Source organism: Nyctereutes procyonoides, unplaced genomic scaffold (assembly GCF_905146905.1).
Source record: "Nyctereutes procyonoides isolate TBG_1078 unplaced genomic scaffold, NYPRO_anot_genome, whole genome shotgun sequence".
In the NCBI taxonomy this organism is placed as follows: domain Eukaryota; kingdom Metazoa; phylum Chordata; class Mammalia; order Carnivora; family Canidae; genus Nyctereutes; species Nyctereutes procyonoides.
In genome coordinates, this window is record NW_026575044.1 from 1,700,666 (window position 1) to 1,721,964 (window position 21,299).

At 39.1% G+C, this 21,299-nt stretch overlaps 1 protein-coding gene across 1 annotated transcript; it reads left to right on the plus strand.

The window, feature by feature from the left end:
- Positions 1-384: 384 nt before the first annotated feature.
- Positions 385-21,022, plus strand: SELL (selectin L). The gene is made up of 9 exons (XM_055324197.1): positions 385-487; positions 1,360-1,441; positions 3,580-3,966; positions 4,860-4,967; positions 8,270-8,455; positions 9,868-10,053; positions 11,546-11,674; positions 15,838-15,856; positions 20,649-21,022. The coding sequence occupies exons 1-9, from the start codon at positions 485-487 to the stop codon at positions 20,665-20,667; spliced, it is 1,119 nt and encodes a 372-aa protein (XP_055180172.1). The 5' UTR covers positions 385-484; the 3' UTR covers positions 20,668-21,022.
- The last annotated feature ends 277 nt before the right edge of the window (positions 21,023-21,299 follow it).

The window sequence follows — 21,299 nt, forward strand, 5'->3', positions numbered from 1 at the left end:
TATCTGGGACCCTTTACCATGGATAACCAAGAGTTAGCACAGGGTTTATTCAAAAAGAAAGGCAGGAAAGAGAGACAGCAAGAGAGATGGGAGTGGAGGAGAGAGGGAAGCAAAGAGAAGGAGAAAGAGGAGAAGGAAGGCAGGAGGGAAGAAAGGAGGGAGGGAGGAAGGGAGGGAAGGAGGGAAGGAAGGATGTAGGAGAAGGAGGAGGGAAGGAAGGGGGAGAGAATCTAGCAACAATGCCCCTGGTTAACAGCTTTTCTTTTCTCTGGGTGGTGACAGAAACTAGACTAGGAAAGGGGTGGGGAAAGGGGAGGAGGATGTGAGACTCAGTCTGAGAAATGAAAGAAAGCAAGCCTTTCTGGTGGCACTCCACCTAGCCTCCCAAAGCACAGCACACCCAGCTGTGGGCAAGGAGCCAGACACCTTGGTGCTGAGTTCACAGGCTGAAGTCCAGAAGAACTAAAGAAGGAAGGACAAAGCCATGGTGAGCTTTTCAGCCTCAAGGACTTCCAGTTACTCAGCTAGAACCCGTTGGGATTTCAAAGACAGGTGGCAAAGGACAAGAAATAACACATTTCATTTTTGGTTTTAGCAAAGCCAAGAATTACAAATGCTGGTTCTAAAAAGTGCTCTTAGAACCTTTCTTCTCAGATGTGCTGATTTCTCCTCATTGACTTGTCTTTGGTGAGATTCTTGAGGGAGAACTACCTTGTTGAAATGAGCACTTTTGTGGATAAACATTGGGGTTACTGGAGAAGTGATACACTTCAGAAAATAGGTTTAAGGTGTGCAGAGAATTTGTGGTCTGGGTTCTGAAAAATGTGTTCCTTTTAAATGGAAAAAGAAATGAATTGCTTTTCTTTGTTGGTGTCTGGCTATCTGATACTTTTAAGTATCTGAAGCATTGAACCATTATAATCCAGTATAAAAATTTAACATTTAAATCCCAGACACCAAGAGTTCATTAAGCATCAAAGAACTAAAATATGTATATATATATATATATATATATATATATATATATATATATATATATAAAGTTTCAAATAGTGTCTTCTAACAGCTCAGCAGAAAGGAAATTCAAAAAATTACTGAAATGTAGAGAAAATCAGAGTAGTCACAATCAGCAACCTGAGGCTAAAACATGAAAAAGAAAAGAAACAACTCTTTATCAATTTCAAAGCAAATTTAATGCCACTTTTTTGTACACATCTAAGATACCTCTTACCTCAGACAGGGTTAGTAAGTAAGTGTATTTTATTTTGAACCTTAAGAAAGTTCAGCCACCTTCTTAAGGTGCTGTTAACTTGTGACTTAAGAACATAATCTAACTATAGCTTTGTATTTTCTTTGCAGATATTTCCATGGAAATGTCAGAGCGCTCAGAGGTGCTCATGGAATGTCTTCAAGTTTTGGGTCTGGACAGTGCTCTATTTTGGTACGTTATGGTATTTGTATATTGCTAAGCCCTTTTTAACTTAATGCTTATTTTTCTTAAATATCCACTGGGTGTACATAGTTGCAGCAAAGATTATTAGGTAGATAGTTGTTAATTCTATCTTTCCTATGAACATCTTTTTCTTCTTGTTACCTCTAGTACTTCCTCAGAAACATCCAAAGCCTGCCACACCCTCATTGCACAGTCCAGATCCTGATAATCCCACATAAGTCTTAATTATGAAGAAATAAAGTCAGTTAAGAAATGTCTGATGGGGGCAGCCCGGGTGGCTTGGCGGTTTAGCGCCGCCTTCAGGTCAGGGTGTGATCCTGGAGACCTGAGATCGAGTCCCACGTCGGGCTCCCTGCATGGAGCCTGCAGCTCTCTCTGCCTGTGTCTCTGCCTCTCTCTCTCTCTCTCTCTCTCTCTCTCTCTCTCTCTCTCTGTCTCTCATGAATAAATAAATAAAATCTAAAAAAAAAAAAGAAAAGAAAAGAAATATCTGATGGGACATTTAAAATCCATACCAAATATTTAGCATGGTTCTTTCTTTTTTAAAAAAAAAAATTTTTAAGTGTTCTCTACACCCAATGTGGGGCTTGAACTCACATCCCCAAGATAAAGAACTGCATGCTCTTCCAACTCAGCCAGTCAGGTAGGTGCTCAGTACTTTCTATTTTTTATCAGTAGTTTAGTGCACATCTAGGTCATTTCTACAATTAAAGTATGATCTCCTTAAGGTCAGACCCTCTATGTATTTTTTTATTCTTCTCCCATTGGTGTGACAAGTTTTATGTCTGATCCTTGAAGACTCTGCTGCAATTGTTTTAAACCGTCTTTGCCATTCCCAAGTAATCTAGTGTCCTTTTACCCTTTAGCCTAGATTTTTAGCTCTGGCCAAACAAATGTACTTTCCTCTGCCCCTGACATATTTCTTATACTGTGTCTGCCTCATGTCACCTGCAAAGTTGGCACTCTTTTCATTCAACGAGTGTTTTCCAAGTTCCTGGAATGTGCCAGACACTCTTCTAGGCACTGAGGATACAACACTGAACCAGTTTCTTCCTTCTTAGGACTTATATTCTGGCAGAATGTTTCTCTACAACTCAATTCCAAATGTTTATTTTATTACATTCTTTATATTCATTAATCATATCTGTTTCTCTGTTTTCTGTTCCCTTCTGACATATTTAATTTGATCAAAATTAATTGTGCTTTCTTTGCATCTGTTATTCCTTGTTCATAATAAGCCTTAGGAGACTGTAAAAATTGGATCTATGTTTTCTTTGGTATCTTCCATGGTTTTTGTCCTACCTGGTGAAAACTCAACAAATGTTGATGGTCAAAAAAACATTTACCTTAATGGTAGAACTGTGTTTCACATAGATCATACCATGCTTAGAATGGCATATGCTACCACGAGGTCATGGCATAATTATGTATTTATTTCTATTTTTGTCAAAGTCCTCATATTCAAAGTGCCATATGATTGTTAAACACCATCAGCTGAGTATTTTTGTGCACAGAACATGATCTAAATCAATTTCATAATCCTGCTTCATTTAGTTTTGTAAATTTTTCTTTTTAGAAATATATAGTTAAATATATAAGGCTTGAGTTATGTATTGAGGCTTTCCCAGAAGCAGCTCTTCCTGTGGTAAAAGATTATCTTTTTGATATGAAAAAGATTACTTAAAAGTATGTTGTTATGCCTGTCCTCATATTATTCTCCCATAGAAAGATAAATGTTGGCTTTTAGGAAATTATCCCAGGATAAAAAAATGGAGAGTAAGTTTTAGGGAAATATAATTATACATAAATGGAAAAAGAAATATGAATTTCTAAAATATGTCAGTTAAATTTCACTTGGAAGAATTTTGAGAAAAAATGATGTTATAAAAATTAATCTAGGAAGCCACCAAATTTGCCTAAAACAGAGAGATGAGTAAAAAAGTATTTTATGTTACTGTGAAAAGTGATTAGAACCCTAAGGTCTAGGTTCTACTTCAAATCTGCAAATGACTGATTCTGTGGTCTTGGTTTCATCATCTCTCCGTGGCAGGCTCAGCCTGGATTACTTCTAGATTCTTTTCAGCTGTTAACTGTGAACCTACATAGTTCACACTGGTGTCTTTCAGATTTCCTTGCACATCATGGAACCAACTGCTGGACTTACCACCATTCTGAAAAACCCATGAACTGGGCAAAGGCTAGAAGGTTCTGTCAAGCAAATTACACAGATTTAGTTGCCATACAAAACAAGGGGGAAATTGAATACCTGCAGACGACACTTCCCTTCAGCCCCACTTACTACTGGATAGGCATCCGGAAGGTAGGGGGGATATGGACTTGGGTAGGAACCAACAAGTCTCTAACCAGAGAAGCAGAGAACTGGGGAGTTGGAGAGCCTAACAACAAAAAGTCCAAAGAGGACTGTGTGGAGATCTACATCAAGAGGACCAGAGATGCAGGAAAGTGGAATGATGACTCCTGCTTCAAACAAAAGATAGCCCTCTGTTACACAGGTAGGGAGTGGCCACAGTAGAGAGAATGATGGGACTAATCCCAGAGTGGGTGGCAGGAAAGAAAGGAGTTCCTAGTACAGTCTAAAATAAATCCAGTCCTCATAAATAAAATAAAATAAAATAATAAAATAAAATAAAATCATGTCACTTCTGTGCATGTGAGGCTGGTCCTAACACTGAAAAATTACATTCTAAATCAATTTACATCATTATTTGAGTGTATGTGAGAAGTAAGGTAAGGAAGTGGAAGCAGAAGATGGGTCTGGCCAAGAGCTCAGGCCATGCCCCCTGTTTCCTCATTGGAAGGTAAGGGGCTTTATGCTCATGTTTCCTTCTTGGCTTAATCTTATATGGTTCTATATAATGAAATACTGCCATATTTCATTATCTGTGGAAGACGAAAATTTCTGTTTTCAGTTCTAAAACAGATTTTTCCAAGTCATATTTCAACATTGAAACATCCTGAATTTGATCTCTTGTAAATTGGGCTCTCCACAGACTTCTTAATCTTTCTCTGGTACTTTCTATAAAGAAAGGGATTGCCAAGCATATTGCAGAAATAGTTAGGTCATCATTTAACCTGCTTATAATATTTATAACAAAGTAATTCCAAGAGTTTCAAAGTATGTCACTAAGTTTCCGCAAAATGTTATGTAGTATTGGCCTTGGTGAATTCATTCTATGTATATGTCTGTGGCTACATGGCCAGTATATTACATAAACAAAAAATTCTAGCATATGGCTTTTATGCAAAAATCCTATGAATGTACAAATAAACCTTTCCTGTTTATTAAAATAGTTGCAGCAAAAAACTTATCTATTCCTAATGAAATAACTATGAGTACTAAGAAGTAATCACATTACAATAATTTATTTTCGACCTCTCCTTAAAGCTTCTTGTCAGCCCTCATCATGTGGCAACCACGGAGAATGTGTGGAAACCATCAATAACTACACCTGTAACTGTGATGTGGGCTACTATGGGCCCCAGTGTCAATTCGGTAAGCTCCCTTTCCTGACTTTGTCTCTTCCTATGTAATGTTACAGGGGTTATTGTAGCTTGTGGAATTTGACTGGGGCGAAATTATACTAGCCATTCTGAGAAATGAGAAGTTTTGATCTGAAGGATATCCTTGCACAATGTTGTTAGCTTTCCTGAAAGATTTCATAAGTCAGCATGAAGTTTCACTTCTTAGCAAATCTTTCTACCACAAAGAACCCAGGGCTGGGAAGAAAGCTGGAACAATGACAATAATGCATCAAGGATGGTAGATTCCTGTTCTTAGGGAACTCATAATCTAGCCAATTTGTTGGATTCATGAGAAGCCTAACACTTGAAAGAAACATTGTCATTTATTATGAGGGGGATGAGTTACCCATTAGGTAATCTCGCTTTTTTATGTAATCCACAAAGTCATGACAGGGAAGCCCAAAAAGTTCACAAAATGATATGAATATAGGTCATAGAAACATAGTAGTAAATCCAACACATTTAATTGGGCTGGGTATTTGGGGGGACACAGAGACAAATCTATTATAGATTCTGCCCATAAAGGATTTGCAATTACCTAGTAGAAATTATATATGCTCATAATTTAGTTTGATGGAAAGCAAGGTAAACTGGAGTTAACTGCCTAATGCAAGAATCTGGCCTTTATTTGACAATGGGAGGCCACTTAGCATCTTAACACCTACATTTGGGGCAATTTTCCTAGAAGCAATGCATAAAATGGATTGGAGATCAAAAAGAGAAGATGGAGAAAATCGGTGGGAGTCTGTTGAAATCATTCACAGTCATGGTGGTAGAAACAGAAAGGAAAGAGCATATAGATTCAAAGTCAAGGAGTCTTTGACCTAGTCAACTCACTACTGAAAGAAATATTAAATCCTTTGATATTTATTGAGTTTCAAAACCATGGTTGAAGTATCTGGTGCATAGGAGAAAAAATTATAAGAAGAGAAAAGCAGTGTTTGTAAAGAACAAAGAATTAGGGGCTCCTGGTTGGCTCAGTGGTTGAGCATCTGTCTTGGGCTCAGGACGTGATCCCAGAGCCCTGGGATCCAGTCACATCAGGCTCCCTACAGGGAGTCTGCTTCTCCCTCTGTCTATGTCTCTGCCTCTCTCTCTGTCTCTCTCTCTGTCTCTCATGAATAAATAAATAAAATCTTAAAAAAAAACTGAGGAATTAAAGTCAAATGTCAAATAACTGCAATAGGTCTAATTCATTTCACTCAATTCCTACCCAATACCTTCACTCCACTTCTGAAGTTTATTTTTGTTTATTTCTTTATTTATCCTTAATATTTTTATCTTTTATTTTTTAATTCTTATATCTTTGGCATGCCCATTTCACTCCTTTTCAAACATTTTACTCTTTTTCTTTTTTATCTCAGCTTCCATTTTATCGTTCTTTTCTGGTCTTCTTTCTACCTGTAATCATTTCTTCTTGTGATTCTTCACTGGCACTTATCCAAGCCCATACAATATTGTTATTTCTCATCTTCTTCTATCTTTTGTCCAAGGACTCTACATGACCCCGTTTTGGTCAAACTACCAACTTCTGTGGACTCACAAATGTATGTGAGCTTCACACTGACAGATCTTTTTCCAGCCCTTTCCAGCTAGGCATATCTCTTTTGATGCCCCAGAGACTGTAAAATCAACTGTCCTGGCCAGGTTTCCTTTTTGTATTTCTTATCTTGGTATGAGACCTCACCATTTATGTGGGCAACCTGATATGAAACTCTTTCACCTCCCCTTACATTTATGCAAGGTAACATACTACACATTTTTATAATTTAATTAATTATTAATTATTTATTAATATTTCTCTAATTTGCCTCTTATTTGTTGATTCTGCTACCACTGCCCTCATTCCTTCTAGGTTATTGCATTAATTTCTTATTTGAGTTCCACAACTTTAAATTAACTCCCCATTAACATACTATTCATACTATAGGTAGGCTGATCAATCAAAAACAGACAAACATCACACATATATGCACCCTTCAATTTCTAACTATCATTTGTCCTACAGGATGAAATCTGAACTCCTCACGCTTAGAGAAAAGCTCAATGTATAGTAGGTACTCATTAGATCAACGAAGAAAAGATAATAGCATTTTGCTTTAACTTCTACCTTTCTTTCTAATTTCATCTCACATCATCTCCTATCTCCTCTTTCCTTCTAGTTACATTAAAATGCTTGGAGTTCTCCACACTTTTCATATGTTCCTTGGATCTCATTGACTTGCTCAAGGTTTTCTCTCACTTTGCTAGTGCTTTCTCTCACATGGCTAGCGCACCTGTTCATCTTTAAGACATAGTTTAGGGACCATTTTTTTCAGAAAGCTCTCTTTGGACTTAGAACAAGCTAAGTCTCCCTATTCTATGTTCTAATAGTTCCACATATTTCTTTCTTGTTTATCCCACATTTATTGAAGTCATCCATTTACTTGTCTATGTCCCCTAGAAGACTGATAGAAGCTTGAGATTAATAAGTATTTACCATTTCATATGTCAGAATGAGGCTATGCCTGGAATATATTAAACACCTACTTGTAGGCATGGGTTGAATTGGAGAACATAATTTAATTTGTGTTTGTACTGTATATGGAAAATATAAAAATTCTTCTAGCTCCTCAAGTCCATTCTTACCTGAAATCTCAAAAGTAAGGTCTGAACGATGGCTCAAATTTGATAAGGAATAGGACAGAAGAGTAGAAATATTTGCTCAAATGATATGGCAGGACCTAGAAATGTGAAAATTGATTTCCAAGGCTCAATTTGATCTACTATACCACCAGTCAGAGAAGGAAAATAGATAATTTCTGAAGAGGGGTGAAAGTAGGAGCTAGAGTGGTTGAAGACAGAATCAAGGCTGAGATGTTTCCTAAAGCTTTCCCACTCTTTTTCTATGCCTCCTGATCCCAGCACTCTAATATACGTAGGCACTCTGATGCGATAGTTATTTCCAAATTGGTCTGGTCATTCCCATGGAAACCTACCTAGGTTTAAACATTCTCTCCTTAGATAATGCCAATAATAATAAAAAGACTAGCTAATGTTTAATTAGTCCTTCCTATGAGCCAGGTTCTCTTCTAAGTTATTGATCTGTGTTAGATCATTTAATTCCCACACCAACTCTAGGAAGCTAATACAACTATCATGATTCCTCTTTCATAGAAGAAGAGACTGGAGTTGGAAGAGGTAATTTACCTTGTGCAAAGGCAGAGCTAGGATTTAACCCCAGACATCAGATCTGCTTAACACTAGCCAATGCTGTTTCTTTTCTTGCTGCAGTGATTCAGTGTGAGCCTTTGGAGGCCCCTGATTTGGGGACCATGGACTGTAGTCACCCCTTGGGGGACTTCAGCTTTACCTCCACCTGCACCTTCAATTGCTCTATGGGGACAGACCTCATTGGGATTGAGGAAACCACTTGTGGACCTTTTGGAAACTGGTCATCTCAAGAACCAACCTGTCAAGGTGAGTAACTCTTCAGACTAGAAGCTTTGTCATGGCTGTCTAGGGTTTACAAACTGAGAAAATGCAGTTGAAACTTGCTAAGAAGTCTCTGTCCTCTTTGGAACATAATTTAATCTAGCTTAGATCATACCATGATGTTTTTAAAGGGACCGTTGTTGCTCATATCAAGAAGAAAAGCCACAAATAAAAAACAACCAAATACCTCTGAAACCATCTCACAATATGCACATAATTTTCAGTAATACATGGTGTAACTATACTGTAATTTTTATTTTAGTTTTCTCATTGTCATGGCATAAATAGCCAGTCTTGCTGAGTCTCAGTTAAATGTTGGTTCTTCTGTCCTCTCAGTAACACCCATTTTATGTGGCATCTTACTGAACACCAACCAGTTTTCTTCTCAGGGAGTTGAGGGTTTGGTGTTTTGTTTTGTTTTGTTTTGTTTTGTTTTAAAGTGGGCTCCACGCCCAGTGTACCCAATGTGGGGCTTGAACTCACAACCCTGACTGATATCAAGACCTGAACTGAGATCAAAAGTCCGACACTTAACTAACTGAACCACCCAGGAGCTCCAGTAGAGGTTTTTTGATTGTTTTATTTGGTTTATTCTTGAAATCATTTTTACTTTTCCTTCTCTGTGAACTCTCAAGGAAATAACAACTGCTATGAAAAACAAACATAGTCTCTTGATCTTCTTCTTTTTTTATTTGAAATATGGTGGATTTTTTCCTTTTTAACTGTCATGTAAACTATCCCTATATGGGAGAAAACTGGTGGTGTCTGAACTTGTAACGTTGTAACGTTTTAGTTACATTTTCTCCATTTATGCACCTGCCTCACTAATTTTAGGTGGTTTAACTCTGAGAAAAGCTCTCAATATAATATTGAAGTCATAGAGCTAAATTGACCAACCTGCTGAATTTTGCAAAAGTTGAGTGACTTATTTCAGACAATTGGGGTGTTTTTCAACCCTGTTTGCTTTAGAAGAAATGGAATGGTAGGAATTCTCTGCATTCACTGAACCTATTCCATAAGATCTCTGGAGGCCAAGGCCATGTAGCATGGCACTTCCAGTGGTGTTGCAGAGTTACCAGGACTAGGGCAGCAGCCAGGAGCAGCAACCTGGGCAGCAAACTAGGGTAGCAACCTGGAGCACCATCCCCACTTCCCCTCCCTCCTACCCCCCAAGGGCTGTCAGTGCTCCTGGCTTCCCCCTCTGACACAGCACTCTCTATCATTCTCAGGAAAGTAAAGTATGGAAGCAGCATTATCAGAACTAATTTTTGGAGATTCTAAAGGTCTAGATTCAATCAAGTGGTTCTATAGTTGTGTCAAGCCAACATTGGTTAAAACATTTGGTCAAGGTCTCTGCTCAGAAATACTGCTTTTTTTTTTTTTCTTTTTCATTGAAGTAATTCAATGTGTGCCTTTGGAGGCCCCTGATTTGGGGACCATGGACTGTAGTCACACCCTGGGGAACTTCAGCTTTACCTCCACTTGCACCTTTAACTGCTCAGAAGGAACCGAATTAATTGGGGAGAAGGAAACTATTTGCCAATCATCTAGAATCTGGTCAAGCCCTAAACCAATATGCCAAAGTAAGTAAGTTTGCCCTGATATACTAAAGATTAGAAAATGGAGCTGGTGGATAGGAAGATAGTGGGGAAAATAGAGTAAACTTTTATATTTCATTTTGCTAAATGTATATGGCCTAAAAATAAATTTGTACATCTTAATTTACTGTAAAATCCTGGGCTGTTCTTGTGTATTTTTTTGATGGCAGCCATTTATTTCTTCAGCTGATTTTCAACTCCTCCTACCTTAACTCTTAACATCTACAGGCACTAATTGTCTCTGACTTATTTCTTCTTCATTCTTCTATTTCACTGCTATCGTACTTCTGTTAGGCCATTAAAATGTCTCTAAAAGGTCGCCAATGACTACCTAATTCCCCAAATAGTGGACATTTCTCTATTATCACTAAGCTGATGCCTCCCTAATCTGTGTGTGAGGAGGACTATGTCTTCCTTATTTCCATGGGCTCTCCACTTGATGCAGTGCCTATGATAAGCAAATAAGTTGTTCTCTGTTTTCATCGTCTGAGAACTTGAGCCCTTTTTCTATTATATTTTTGGGTATGAAGATGGAACCACTTTGAAAGGGTTCATCAAAATAACATGAAGAATAAGGGATACAGACCCTGTACTAATATGCAAAAGTATGTCTATTTAGTTGGCGGTATCAGAACATACACTTTATTCATATGGGTATTTCTTCAATAAAAGTTCCCAAATGAACTTAGTTCACTCTATTTTTTTTAAGATATTATTATTATTTATTTATTCATGAGAAACAGAGAGACAGAGAGGTAGAGACACAAACAGAGGGAGAAGCAGGCTACATAGAGGGAGCCTGACATGGGACTCGATCCTGGGTCTCCAGGATCATGCCCTGGGCCTAAGGCGGTGCTAAACTGCTGAGCTACCCAGGCTGCCCCTAGTTCACCCTTTCAAGAGGATATATAGGTGTATCCATTTGGTTATTTGTGAAGGAAGTAGAAATACATGGTAGGACTACATCATTTGAAAGACAGTTTAGTGTGGGTTCTTGGCATGTAAACAACAAGTGCCTATGTTTGCACAGCTGTTTCAAAGTAAAAGCATTAATAGTTTCCTTTGATTGATATGTTATCTGGTTCAGATCACTGGATTTTATTTTTTCTGAGGTCATATTAGATATTTTAGATCCTCCTTGTATCTTAGAATCCCAACTATTGAACAAGGCCATGGAGTAAATGCAATGATGACCACAGTTTGCCAAGATTTTTAGGCACTTCTTCTGGGAATTCCATTAATTGCATATCTAGAAATTAAGAATTTATAGGCTTCGGCCTAGAAAAGTTTGTCCCATCTCTGCCTCTGCTGAATACTCATCATGGTCCTTCCCATGGCGGTTTCTTCATCTGTCAAATGGCATCAAATGGGCTATTACTGGAATACGTGGTGGAGGAACAAAGTCTAATGTCACAAGATGGTGCCTAAGTAAGTGGTGCTGTGGCCTCATGCTATGTGCCTTACTGATCTCTTTCAGAAGTGGACAGGAGTTTCTCAATGATCAAGGAGGGTGACTATAACCCTCTCTTCATTCCGGTGGCAGTCATGGTTACTGCTTTTGCTGGGTTGGCATTTATCATTTGGCTGGCAAGAAGATTAAAGAAAGGTATGTGAGTTGCCTTCATATGAAAGTAATACAATTCAAGGTGGAAAAAAACATTGAAACCCACAGGAAGTTAAGTATGATCAATTCAACTGAAGCAGGATACCAAGCTCTGTGTTCTATAAACATCATCCCTGGGGATGTGTGAAACAACTCACGTATGCTTCCATTAAAACAAGTTGGCTGTATTGTGCCTTTTATCTGACAAACCTTTTAAAAATGCCTAGTGTTTTCAAGGCATGCTAGAGTAATAATAGACAAATTAGATATTTTAATGATTCTTTGCTCTTATTTAATTCTGAAAAAAGGATGCATAATCTCTGTCCTTTAAGAAGTCTCCATGCCTTTGATCTCAGTGCTTCAATTCCACTAGAAAATGAATCTGATGTTTTTAAGGTACTGTTCCTCAAAATCTGAGCCACATACCTGTCTGGCTTCTAATGTGTGGGAATTACAATGTCCCTGGAAGAAATCCTCACACTTTCTCCCCAGTGTCTATTCACTGAGGTCACAGCTCTAACCAAATGCACTGTATTTGCTTTCCCTCCACTCTGGCCTGGAGAAGAAAAGGGAATAAGGAGGACTGTTTGAGAAGCTAATAGCTGCTGTCTGGAACAGTACATGGAACACTAGGGAAAAACAATTGAATCACTCCCCTCAACTCCCCCCTAATTATGTCCAAACCTCAAAGTGGGATTGACTTGCTGGTTAGAGACCCACGGTCTGGCAGGCCCTGGGTATACACTGCCACGTTTGGACAAACTGACCTAACAGAAATGTTTAAGACTATGAAATTCATGGAGATTAAGCAGCTTTTGAGATATCCCTGCTTTAAGTTCAGAGGCCATTGATGATCTCAAAATAACTGCTAACCAACTGCTTTGCGTTGCATTTCTATGGAGTCAGCTGATTGCCATTTTAATTTTACTTCCATCAATTAATTAGTATGTATTCTGCTCATTTGAATATGGTGTATAAAGGCTGCCCCTCACCCATCCTCACTGCCAATTATAGGAATATTATCTACCAATCAATCTTCTACTATGATCCGATCTTTCATTCCAAATTTAAGAATGGCACTAGATTCATTTTATAACCAACTCAGAAAGAAAATGGATGGGGGCACCGTTGATGTGCTAAAACTTCACTAGTGTCAAGTGAGAACACTGAGCAGTTCAAATGTCTCTGCTCCTGGTTTTGGAAATTCTGCTAAGATTGGATCCCATGATCTTACTGCACGATAATAAGCACTTAAGTATTACACTAAGGCACAGGAAGAATGATATTTTTTCTCCCACCATTGGTTATCCTTTCCATTGAGTCTTCAAAGCCGGACCCCAATCATCTTTTTTCCCCTCCTACCTTGGGTGATGGTGATAGAAATGAGGGGTAGAGAATACAATGGGCCATTACACACTGCCCTCTGGACTGTTCTCTAAATAACCTTTAAGGAATTGGGGGCTGTGAGTCATCTTAATAAGAAGGATATCTCCAAATTCCAGTCTTTTAATAACTGATAGTAGAATCAAAAGAATACAATGAAGTCACTTGTATTCAGTGGCAGGGTGAGGGGTGGGGTTAGCTAGCTCAAGTGGTACTATCAGCAGGGCTGAGAAAAGTAGTGGGGTTGTTGTTTTTAAATTTTTTACCTTGGAGTCATTTCTGTACAAGATCTCAAACTGATAACTTGAAAACTACATGCCCCTGCTGTGGGAATAAGTGTGGGGCAAACAGGAAACAGATAACGGGCAGTTAGGCTAGATACATGTATGCCAACAAAAAGAACAGAAGCCCCAAAAGATCACTGACTTTGTAGGAGAGTCAGGGTATCTTTAATGTAGCATTTTAATAGCCTTCATTTATAGAACATCTTCTGATATTTCCAACTTCCAAGTAACTTTGTTTTCCAACGATTGTAGTTGTAAGTTAGTTCTTTGCAACACGAAGAATGTTTTTCCTATAGCAATGGTATTAGGAATGATGGATAGGTTCCCAGGCTAACCCCCCAGAGCTTTTCTAACGGTGTAGCTGGCACATTTACAAGAAAAAAGTGAAAAGCAATAAACTGCATATATATAGTAGTTATCAACTGGGAAGATTTAATAAGTGTTTTGGGTTCAACAAGCTGGAAAAAGAGGAAAGGTGAATATTTAGGACATAGTAGCCAGTGAAATGACTAGATTCTTTTTTTTTTTAAGATTTTATTTATTCATGAGAGACACAGAGAGAGACAGGCAAAGACATAGGCAGAGGGAGAAGCAAGCTCCCTTTGGGGAGCCCGATGCGGGACTTGATCCGAAGACCCCAGGATCACGACCTGAGCTGAAGGCAGACACTTAACCATTGAGCAATGCAGGTGTCCCACAACTAGATTCTTGATACCTGTCCTGTCCTTGGATGGATTTTCTGAACCTGCACTTCAGTCGCTGCTCTAGTTGTCTTGATACCCAGGCATTTGCTCCTTTCTTCTGGAAGAGAAATAAATGCAAATCCAGAAATGTGTGCCCTTCTGTATGAGCTTATCTAGAAATAGTTTTTTTTTCCCCTAGATAATCGTTCTCTGATTAGTCATTATCATTGGCCCTGTTTGATAAATAAGGAAACTGAGGCAGTGATTTTAGACCAAATCTCTCAAATCCCATATTGGCAGGGGCCAGAATGAGAGATAGATTTCCATCCATACATGTCCCCTAACACCAAAGGTGTTCAGATTAATGAGGCTCTATATTTTCTCTTGGTTGGGAGAATTTCCCACCTGAATTAACCCACAGGGTTAGAATGGGGCATGAAACTGAACACATGCCCCTTACTTCCTTTTTCTTCACAAAGAACTCTCTCAATAGTGACAGATTCTTGCTTATGTATTGTTATGCGTTTCATTGTTCCTAAAAGGAAAATATATTTCTATGAAGATAAACAAGCAGAACTTGAAAGTAATTCAGATTTAATTCTCCTTTCTCAAATGCATTCAGCTCATGTAATCAGCAGGCTGAATTTTGGAAGAAATTTTTAAAATAGTAAATTCTAATATTTTAAAAGCTTAAAACAGTAACTGAGCAAGCAGCATTGTGTATGTGCTAGACCCTGGCCTAAATACTTTGAATACGTTTTATTTTACCAACTCCATGAGGAAGATGTAATTATCATACTCTTTTTACAGATGAACTGTGGCTTGAGAGGGTAAGCAGTTATACAGAGACATACCACAGTTGATAAAACAGAATTTGCACCCAAATTGGATGATTCTAGAGCTCCAGTTTATAGCCACTGAAATATAGTGCTTCCAGGTGTTTTTTTTTTTTTAATCTTCAAAAAGCTTTTTTTTTTTTTGCCTTTTTTTCCCTCTAGAGTCCAACCCTGCAGTTCATTCATTGATCTATTTATTTATACACTGCTTTTTTCAGAAATTATGTAAGACGGTTTATGAAATGCATTCAACATAGTAAGTTAAAATTAGTCTAAAAGTAGATAAGAAAAGAAGCCCAAAATTTAGGTTGCAAAAATAAGTTGGAACAAGAGGTGCGGTTCGTACACAAAAATATGTGTCACAAAGCTCTGTACACTTGACAGAAAAGGGTCTCAGCTCTGGTCTGTTTCCTGGCAGCCAAAGAAGGGAGTGTAACTTGTTATGATATTTACTGTGTTTGTGAGATAAAAACACATCAGTTACTCAGATGAGATGAGTAATTCCTGCCACTGAGACCCAAGTGAAATTTCTTTGTGGATTTTCACAGACAAGGTGATGTGAGACGTAATGACACATATTCTTACAGGATTAGCAGCCAAGTCTCTTAGGGAAGAATCTGCAGGTGGGCTAAGATGATGGGTGAGAAGGGGTAAACAACGTGTATGGGTATAGCAGGACTGACAGCCAGACAATTTGGGCTAGACTTCTGTCTTCATGATCAGCACAGAGGGTGGAATGGAATGCAGAAGCATGTGCATCAGTGGATCAGTCATACCTGAGTCTCTACCACTGTTTGAATTAGAACATTAAGCCAGTATCTCAAATCCCCTTACACACAGATGGGGTCCACCCAACCAATGTGTGATACACTTCAAAAGCCAGTTTTAGGAGTGGGACTCTGCCTTCCCTCTTACTTAAAAAAAAAAATTGGAATTGCCTACTTATGCTGATGCCATTTTTTTATTTCTTCTTTTTTTAGGTAAAAGATCTCAGAAAAGGTAAGTTTCATCAGTGAGGAGTTTCTGCATTTGTTGATCTTTTCTCTACCTTCCTTGAGGTACTTCCTGTTATAGCTAGACACATTAACTCCTTAGTAACTATTTACATGGGATCTCATTCAATGAAATTTCCATATAAAGTGATTATCTACTAGCCTCCTTGAAAAGCTATGCTTTTGGCTTTTTTGTGTATTGGTGGTTTTGTTTCAGTGCCAGGGGATTAGAATGAATGAATGGTGCCCTATTAAGAAAGGACAGTTATGTGAATGAAGCTCTTTCTGATTATCCCTGAATTTTCTGTAAGGATTGGAAGCTTTATGATATGTCTCTTCTTGTCCTAGAGGAATACAAGGGCAATATCAAGTACAGTATTTAGGAAACATTCAATTCATCAAGCATTTTTTGAGAAACTAATAAATCCCAGACCCTAATTCTGGACCCCAGGCCTTCAGTGCCTAGTACAAGAATATAAAGGACTACTGCTCTGATAAGCATTGACCTTCCGAAATATGGAAGAGGTAGGGAACATGAATTCTGCCTGTGGCTTCCCCAGTGAGGCAATTTTTTTTTAGCTTGGTTTTGAACCTCAGATGTTTTTTCAACTGGAGAAACACAGACTGAGAAGAGATGTACACATGTGTCCATACATGGTCCACCTGCAGAAGTGAGGATGGCAAACATTTCTCAGTTCAGGGGTCCAGTGACTTGCTTTGGGATTTTGGGAAGGAGATTATAAATAGGAACAACTATGGAGGTGAGGCTTTGGTATATACTGAGAGCCCAGGTAGAAAACTGAAATACAGGACACTTGGGTGGCTCAGCGGTTGAACGTCTGCCTTCAGCCCAGGGTGTGATCCTGAAGTCCCAGGATCGAGTCCCACATTGGGCTGCCTGCATGGAGCCTGCTTCTCTCTCTGCCTCTCAGTCTCTCTCTCTCTCTCTCATCTCTCATGAATAAATAAATAAAATCTTAAAAAGAAAAAAAGAAAACTGAAATGCTGGAAGAAGCAGAATGGTCCCTGAGGAGATTGGCTGCTTATTCAGACAACCATGCTACCAACCACAAATTGTTATGAAGTTCTTACTAGTTCAGTGAGCTGTAGCTGTGAGTGCAAAGGAGAAGTCATGGGACACTCAACTCTGGGGAACACACTGAAGGTTGCTAGAGGGGAGGTTGGTGGGGGGATGGGGTACCTGGGTGATAGGCATTAAGGAGGGCATGTGATGTAATGAGCACGGGTTGTTATATGCAACTGAAAAATCACTAAATTCTACCCTTGAAACTAATAATACCTTATATGTCAGCTACGTTACATTTAAATAAAATATCTGTTAAAAAAGAGATTCCAAGGAGACATAAGGCAACATAAGCCAGATCATAGAATAATTTATAAGCCATAGTAAGGAGTATGGACTTAATCCTGAGGTCTTTGGGGTAAAGCAGGTGAATGCCATGCTGAAATTTGCATCTTATAAAGATCATTCTGCAAACAGGGGAGTTGGGTGAGTCTGAAGGCAAAGAAGTGTTTTGGGGGAAGATACTAGGTTAAAGATGATGGTGCCCATCTAGAGAAATACCAATGAGGTTGAGTTCATGAGGTGAGAGTTAAAATCATGAGGTGAGAGTATAGTTAATTGGCTGAGAAAGAAAGAAGAATCAGAAGTCATCATGTTTTTTATTGGGAACTGGTGGATGGTTACTATATACTATACTATGTACTGAGAAGGGAAGACAAAAGAATGAGAAGTTTTCGAGGTGAAGATCATAGATTCAGTTTTGTCTTTATTGAGCTGTGGTGACTGTGGCTCATCCACATTTAATTGGTTCAGTCTGTAGCACAGGGGCCATCTTGGGGCAGGAGAGTGGATTTCGGAGTTCTCTCATTCCAGGAGGTTATCTGCTATTTTGAGGAGAGCGTGGAGTGGGAGAAAAAAAAGAGGTTGTGGGAGAGAGGTGGGAACCAGGGGAACATCCATATCAAACAGGTCAGTGAAGGAAAAAAGAGGATGGGGAGAGGTTGCCAGAGAGACAGAAGGAAAATGAGGAGAATCTGGATCATGAATACCAAGGAAAGAAAGAAGTAGAAACAGTTTCAAGTGCTGCCTGGTGAGTTCTCACTGGATGTAACAAGGGTGTCAGTGCAAAGACTGTTCTCAGTGTTTGAGGTCATGACGGAAGTCTGATAGCCAAGTGTTGAGGATTCAGTGGAAATGAGGAAGTAGAGAGGCAGAACATGTAAGCCATCTCTTTTTAAAAGCTTGGCTAGGAGATGAGACAGTTAGAAACTGGATAACTGGGGAAGGACATTGGGTCAGTGGAGGTTCTATTCTATGTTACCACCCTATCTTCCATTTGACAGTGCAGATGGGGACCTAGACCCTTCTCTGGGCTGGGCTGCCTATCTCTGTGGGCAGGAAATCCACAAGATGTAAAGATTTCTTTCAAGCTCACACCTACCGAGTGAAAGTCTTTTCTGGCACAATCCACCCAGAGCCCTTTTCTTGCCACAGGAACCACCTGTTTTTAATTGCCACTAGATGGAAGCAGATCAATTCAGTTTTTTAGAAGACCTTGGGGGACAGGAAGAGAGGCTAGCAGGAAGAGTATTAACATTAATTACCACACTCAACTAATTGCCGTATTAAGTTTAATGACTCACTGATTTTTACAATGAATCAATCAATAGTTGTTTACTGCATACTTTTGTGCTGGAGCAATGCTAAGCTTGACTGAAAACTGAAAGAAGTTAAGTCCTTGACCCTGACCTCAGGAAGATTATTATCTAGTAAGACAGAAAAATAAAAGAATTATTTTCAGAACAATATAAGGCAGATGGTAATGGCCAATGAACTCTGTGTTAAAGGACTTTTTTGATACAAAGAAGCTTGGTGATCACAGAAAACCTTATAAAGAAGGTGGACCCTGGGTTGGTTTCAAGAATGGATAGGATTTAGGTGTATGGAGAGAAGCAGGGAAGACAGACTACAGGGAAATGGTGTAAACATACTATGGCAGTGGGGCAGGGACAGCATGTTTGGAGATCACTGACTGGAACTGCCCAGAGCCCAAGGTGTAGAGGAGCTGTGAACAGAAGTTGTAAGGGAAGGCTGACCCCATCAAGGTAGGTTCTGAACGCATCACCAGATATTCTAGGACTTTGCAAAGAAGCATTTTTTGGTCATTTATTGACCAAGGTGACTTTAATTCATGCAATTATAAAATTTTAGGTCTTGAAAGGATCTTGATGGACATCATGTTCAAACTTTCCTTATAACTGAGTCAGTTAAATAGCTTTCCAGTAGGCCCTGAGCTAGTGACATAGTTAAAATAATTGTAAACATTTGTGAAACATTAATTCATTCCATGCTGCACACTGCTCCGAGTGTTTTAAGTGTCTGAGATAATTAAATGTTGCCTACAAACCTGTGGTTGAGAAGTACTATTAATATCCTCACTTTACAGGTAAAGGAACAGAGGCAAAGAGAAATAAAATATCTAGCCTGAGGTCACAGAATGAGTGACAAAGCTGAGATTTGTACCCATCTAGATCCAAAGATCATGCTCTTAATCCTTATGCTTCTAGAACTCAGGACTCATGACTCTGATGATAGAGTTCTGAGTCCCAGACACCCTCCACCCACGATGTATAATTTTTCACCCTGAAACCATTTGTGATGGCACTGAGAAAGGATAAGATGGAAGAAACATTAAAAAAATGAAAACCATCACATGAAACACTGGAGCTTTTTTTTAAAAAAAGTTCTGGAGCCAACCTTCATAATCCATTGTGCTCATCTTTATTAACTCTTTGCTGGCAAATGACCATCTCCTAGGGCATTGGTGGTTTCAATTCTTGCTGGGTTATTTTCATTCTTCTGCAAATTGGTTCTGTTTACCACCTCATTTGGTTTCTAGTGTCTAAATTCTGCCTGGGTAAAACCTACACCCAAGATACACAGGAAGATACAATGCCAACCTCAGTGGAGGGTATATGTGAAACTTTGTTTTCAGAAACATTTTTATCTCTGTATTGGCAAGCACATTTGCAGCTGGTGAACTGTGGTTTGCCCTGGCAGTTCATCATGAGAGCAGAGTCTTAGAATCTGGTTCTCCCTTTGAAAGGTGCTATTAAGACATGCCATATTTGGTTCCCTCTCTCCCAAAGGCCTCCCCCATCCTCTGTAAGGAGGAGACAACTGTGTCACACACATAAAAAGGTGCCATTTATTTCAGGAAATGAGATTTGTCACTATCCCCTTAAAACATGTCCCACCAGAATCAGACATTTAGAATTACCACCATACCTTTCATGAGTTTTGATTTTTCTCTAATTTCTCTTTCCACTTGAGCATTGTCATCTTCTACTTCTCACTGAATTTCCACTGCTCAAAATCTATCTAAAATGCCCTTTGAACTCATTCAATCCAAAGTCAAAGCCCGTGCCCCAGAAATGTCTCCAAGTGTGGTTCATGGACCAGCAGCATTAGTATCACCAGGGAGCTTGTGAGAAATGGAGAATCTCAGGCCCCACTCAAACCTACTGAATCCGTCTGCATTTTACCACCACCTCTGGGGTTAAGCAGCTGCAAGTGTGAGAAGCATTGCTCCAGGATTTTCTTCTCATTCCTTTGCCTTAGTGATTGTCCTGTGCCCTGTCCAATCTATTGGAAAGGCATTTTCCTTCACTCCTCTTCTGACCTTCATGAATATTTACCTATACTGCTAACACTGTTCAGTTTTGCAAGTTTTAAGCTACCTGTTTTAATTTATATTCTCCTGTTTTTCATTCAGCATGGATGATCCGTATTAAAGCACCTTCTGTGAAAGAAAATTCTTGGGATACTTACTCAAGTGTCCCTGGATGCTTCAAATCCCTCCCTGAATAGTAGTGCGTGGTGGTGTCTCCTACGTTGAAGATGGAGTGCGTCTCTTTCAGCACATCTGGAAAGATTTCAACAGGACCAGCAGCAATTTCTGCTCCCATTGTGTCCCTCACCCACTCCCGCACCCTCACCTACAGTGCTTTATATAGCTCAGTGTTTTAGTCTCTTACTTGTGGACCCTGCGGGGGGAGAAGATTGCTATGGATTGTGAAGATGTCTGATTTTGCTGTCTTAACTCTACTTCCAATTTCAACCCAACGCTCTACCTGATGACTTTAAATACAGTGGAAACTTGATACATGTGTACTTATAGACTCCATTTTGTTGTGAGTCATGTTTGATCTCGCCTGCCCTCCAGTCACCTCTAGGAGTATATTCATGTTTGATCTCCCCTGCCCTCCAGTCACCTCTAAGGGTATATTCTTAGAGAGAAGTTCATAAAAGTGATGTTACCCTTGCTTTCCAACTCCAGCAAAGTAATGGGGTTCTGCTCCAAACAGAGAAAGTCCTACTTGCATCGTAGCCTCACCTGCTATAAATTGAGACCATCCTATTTAAC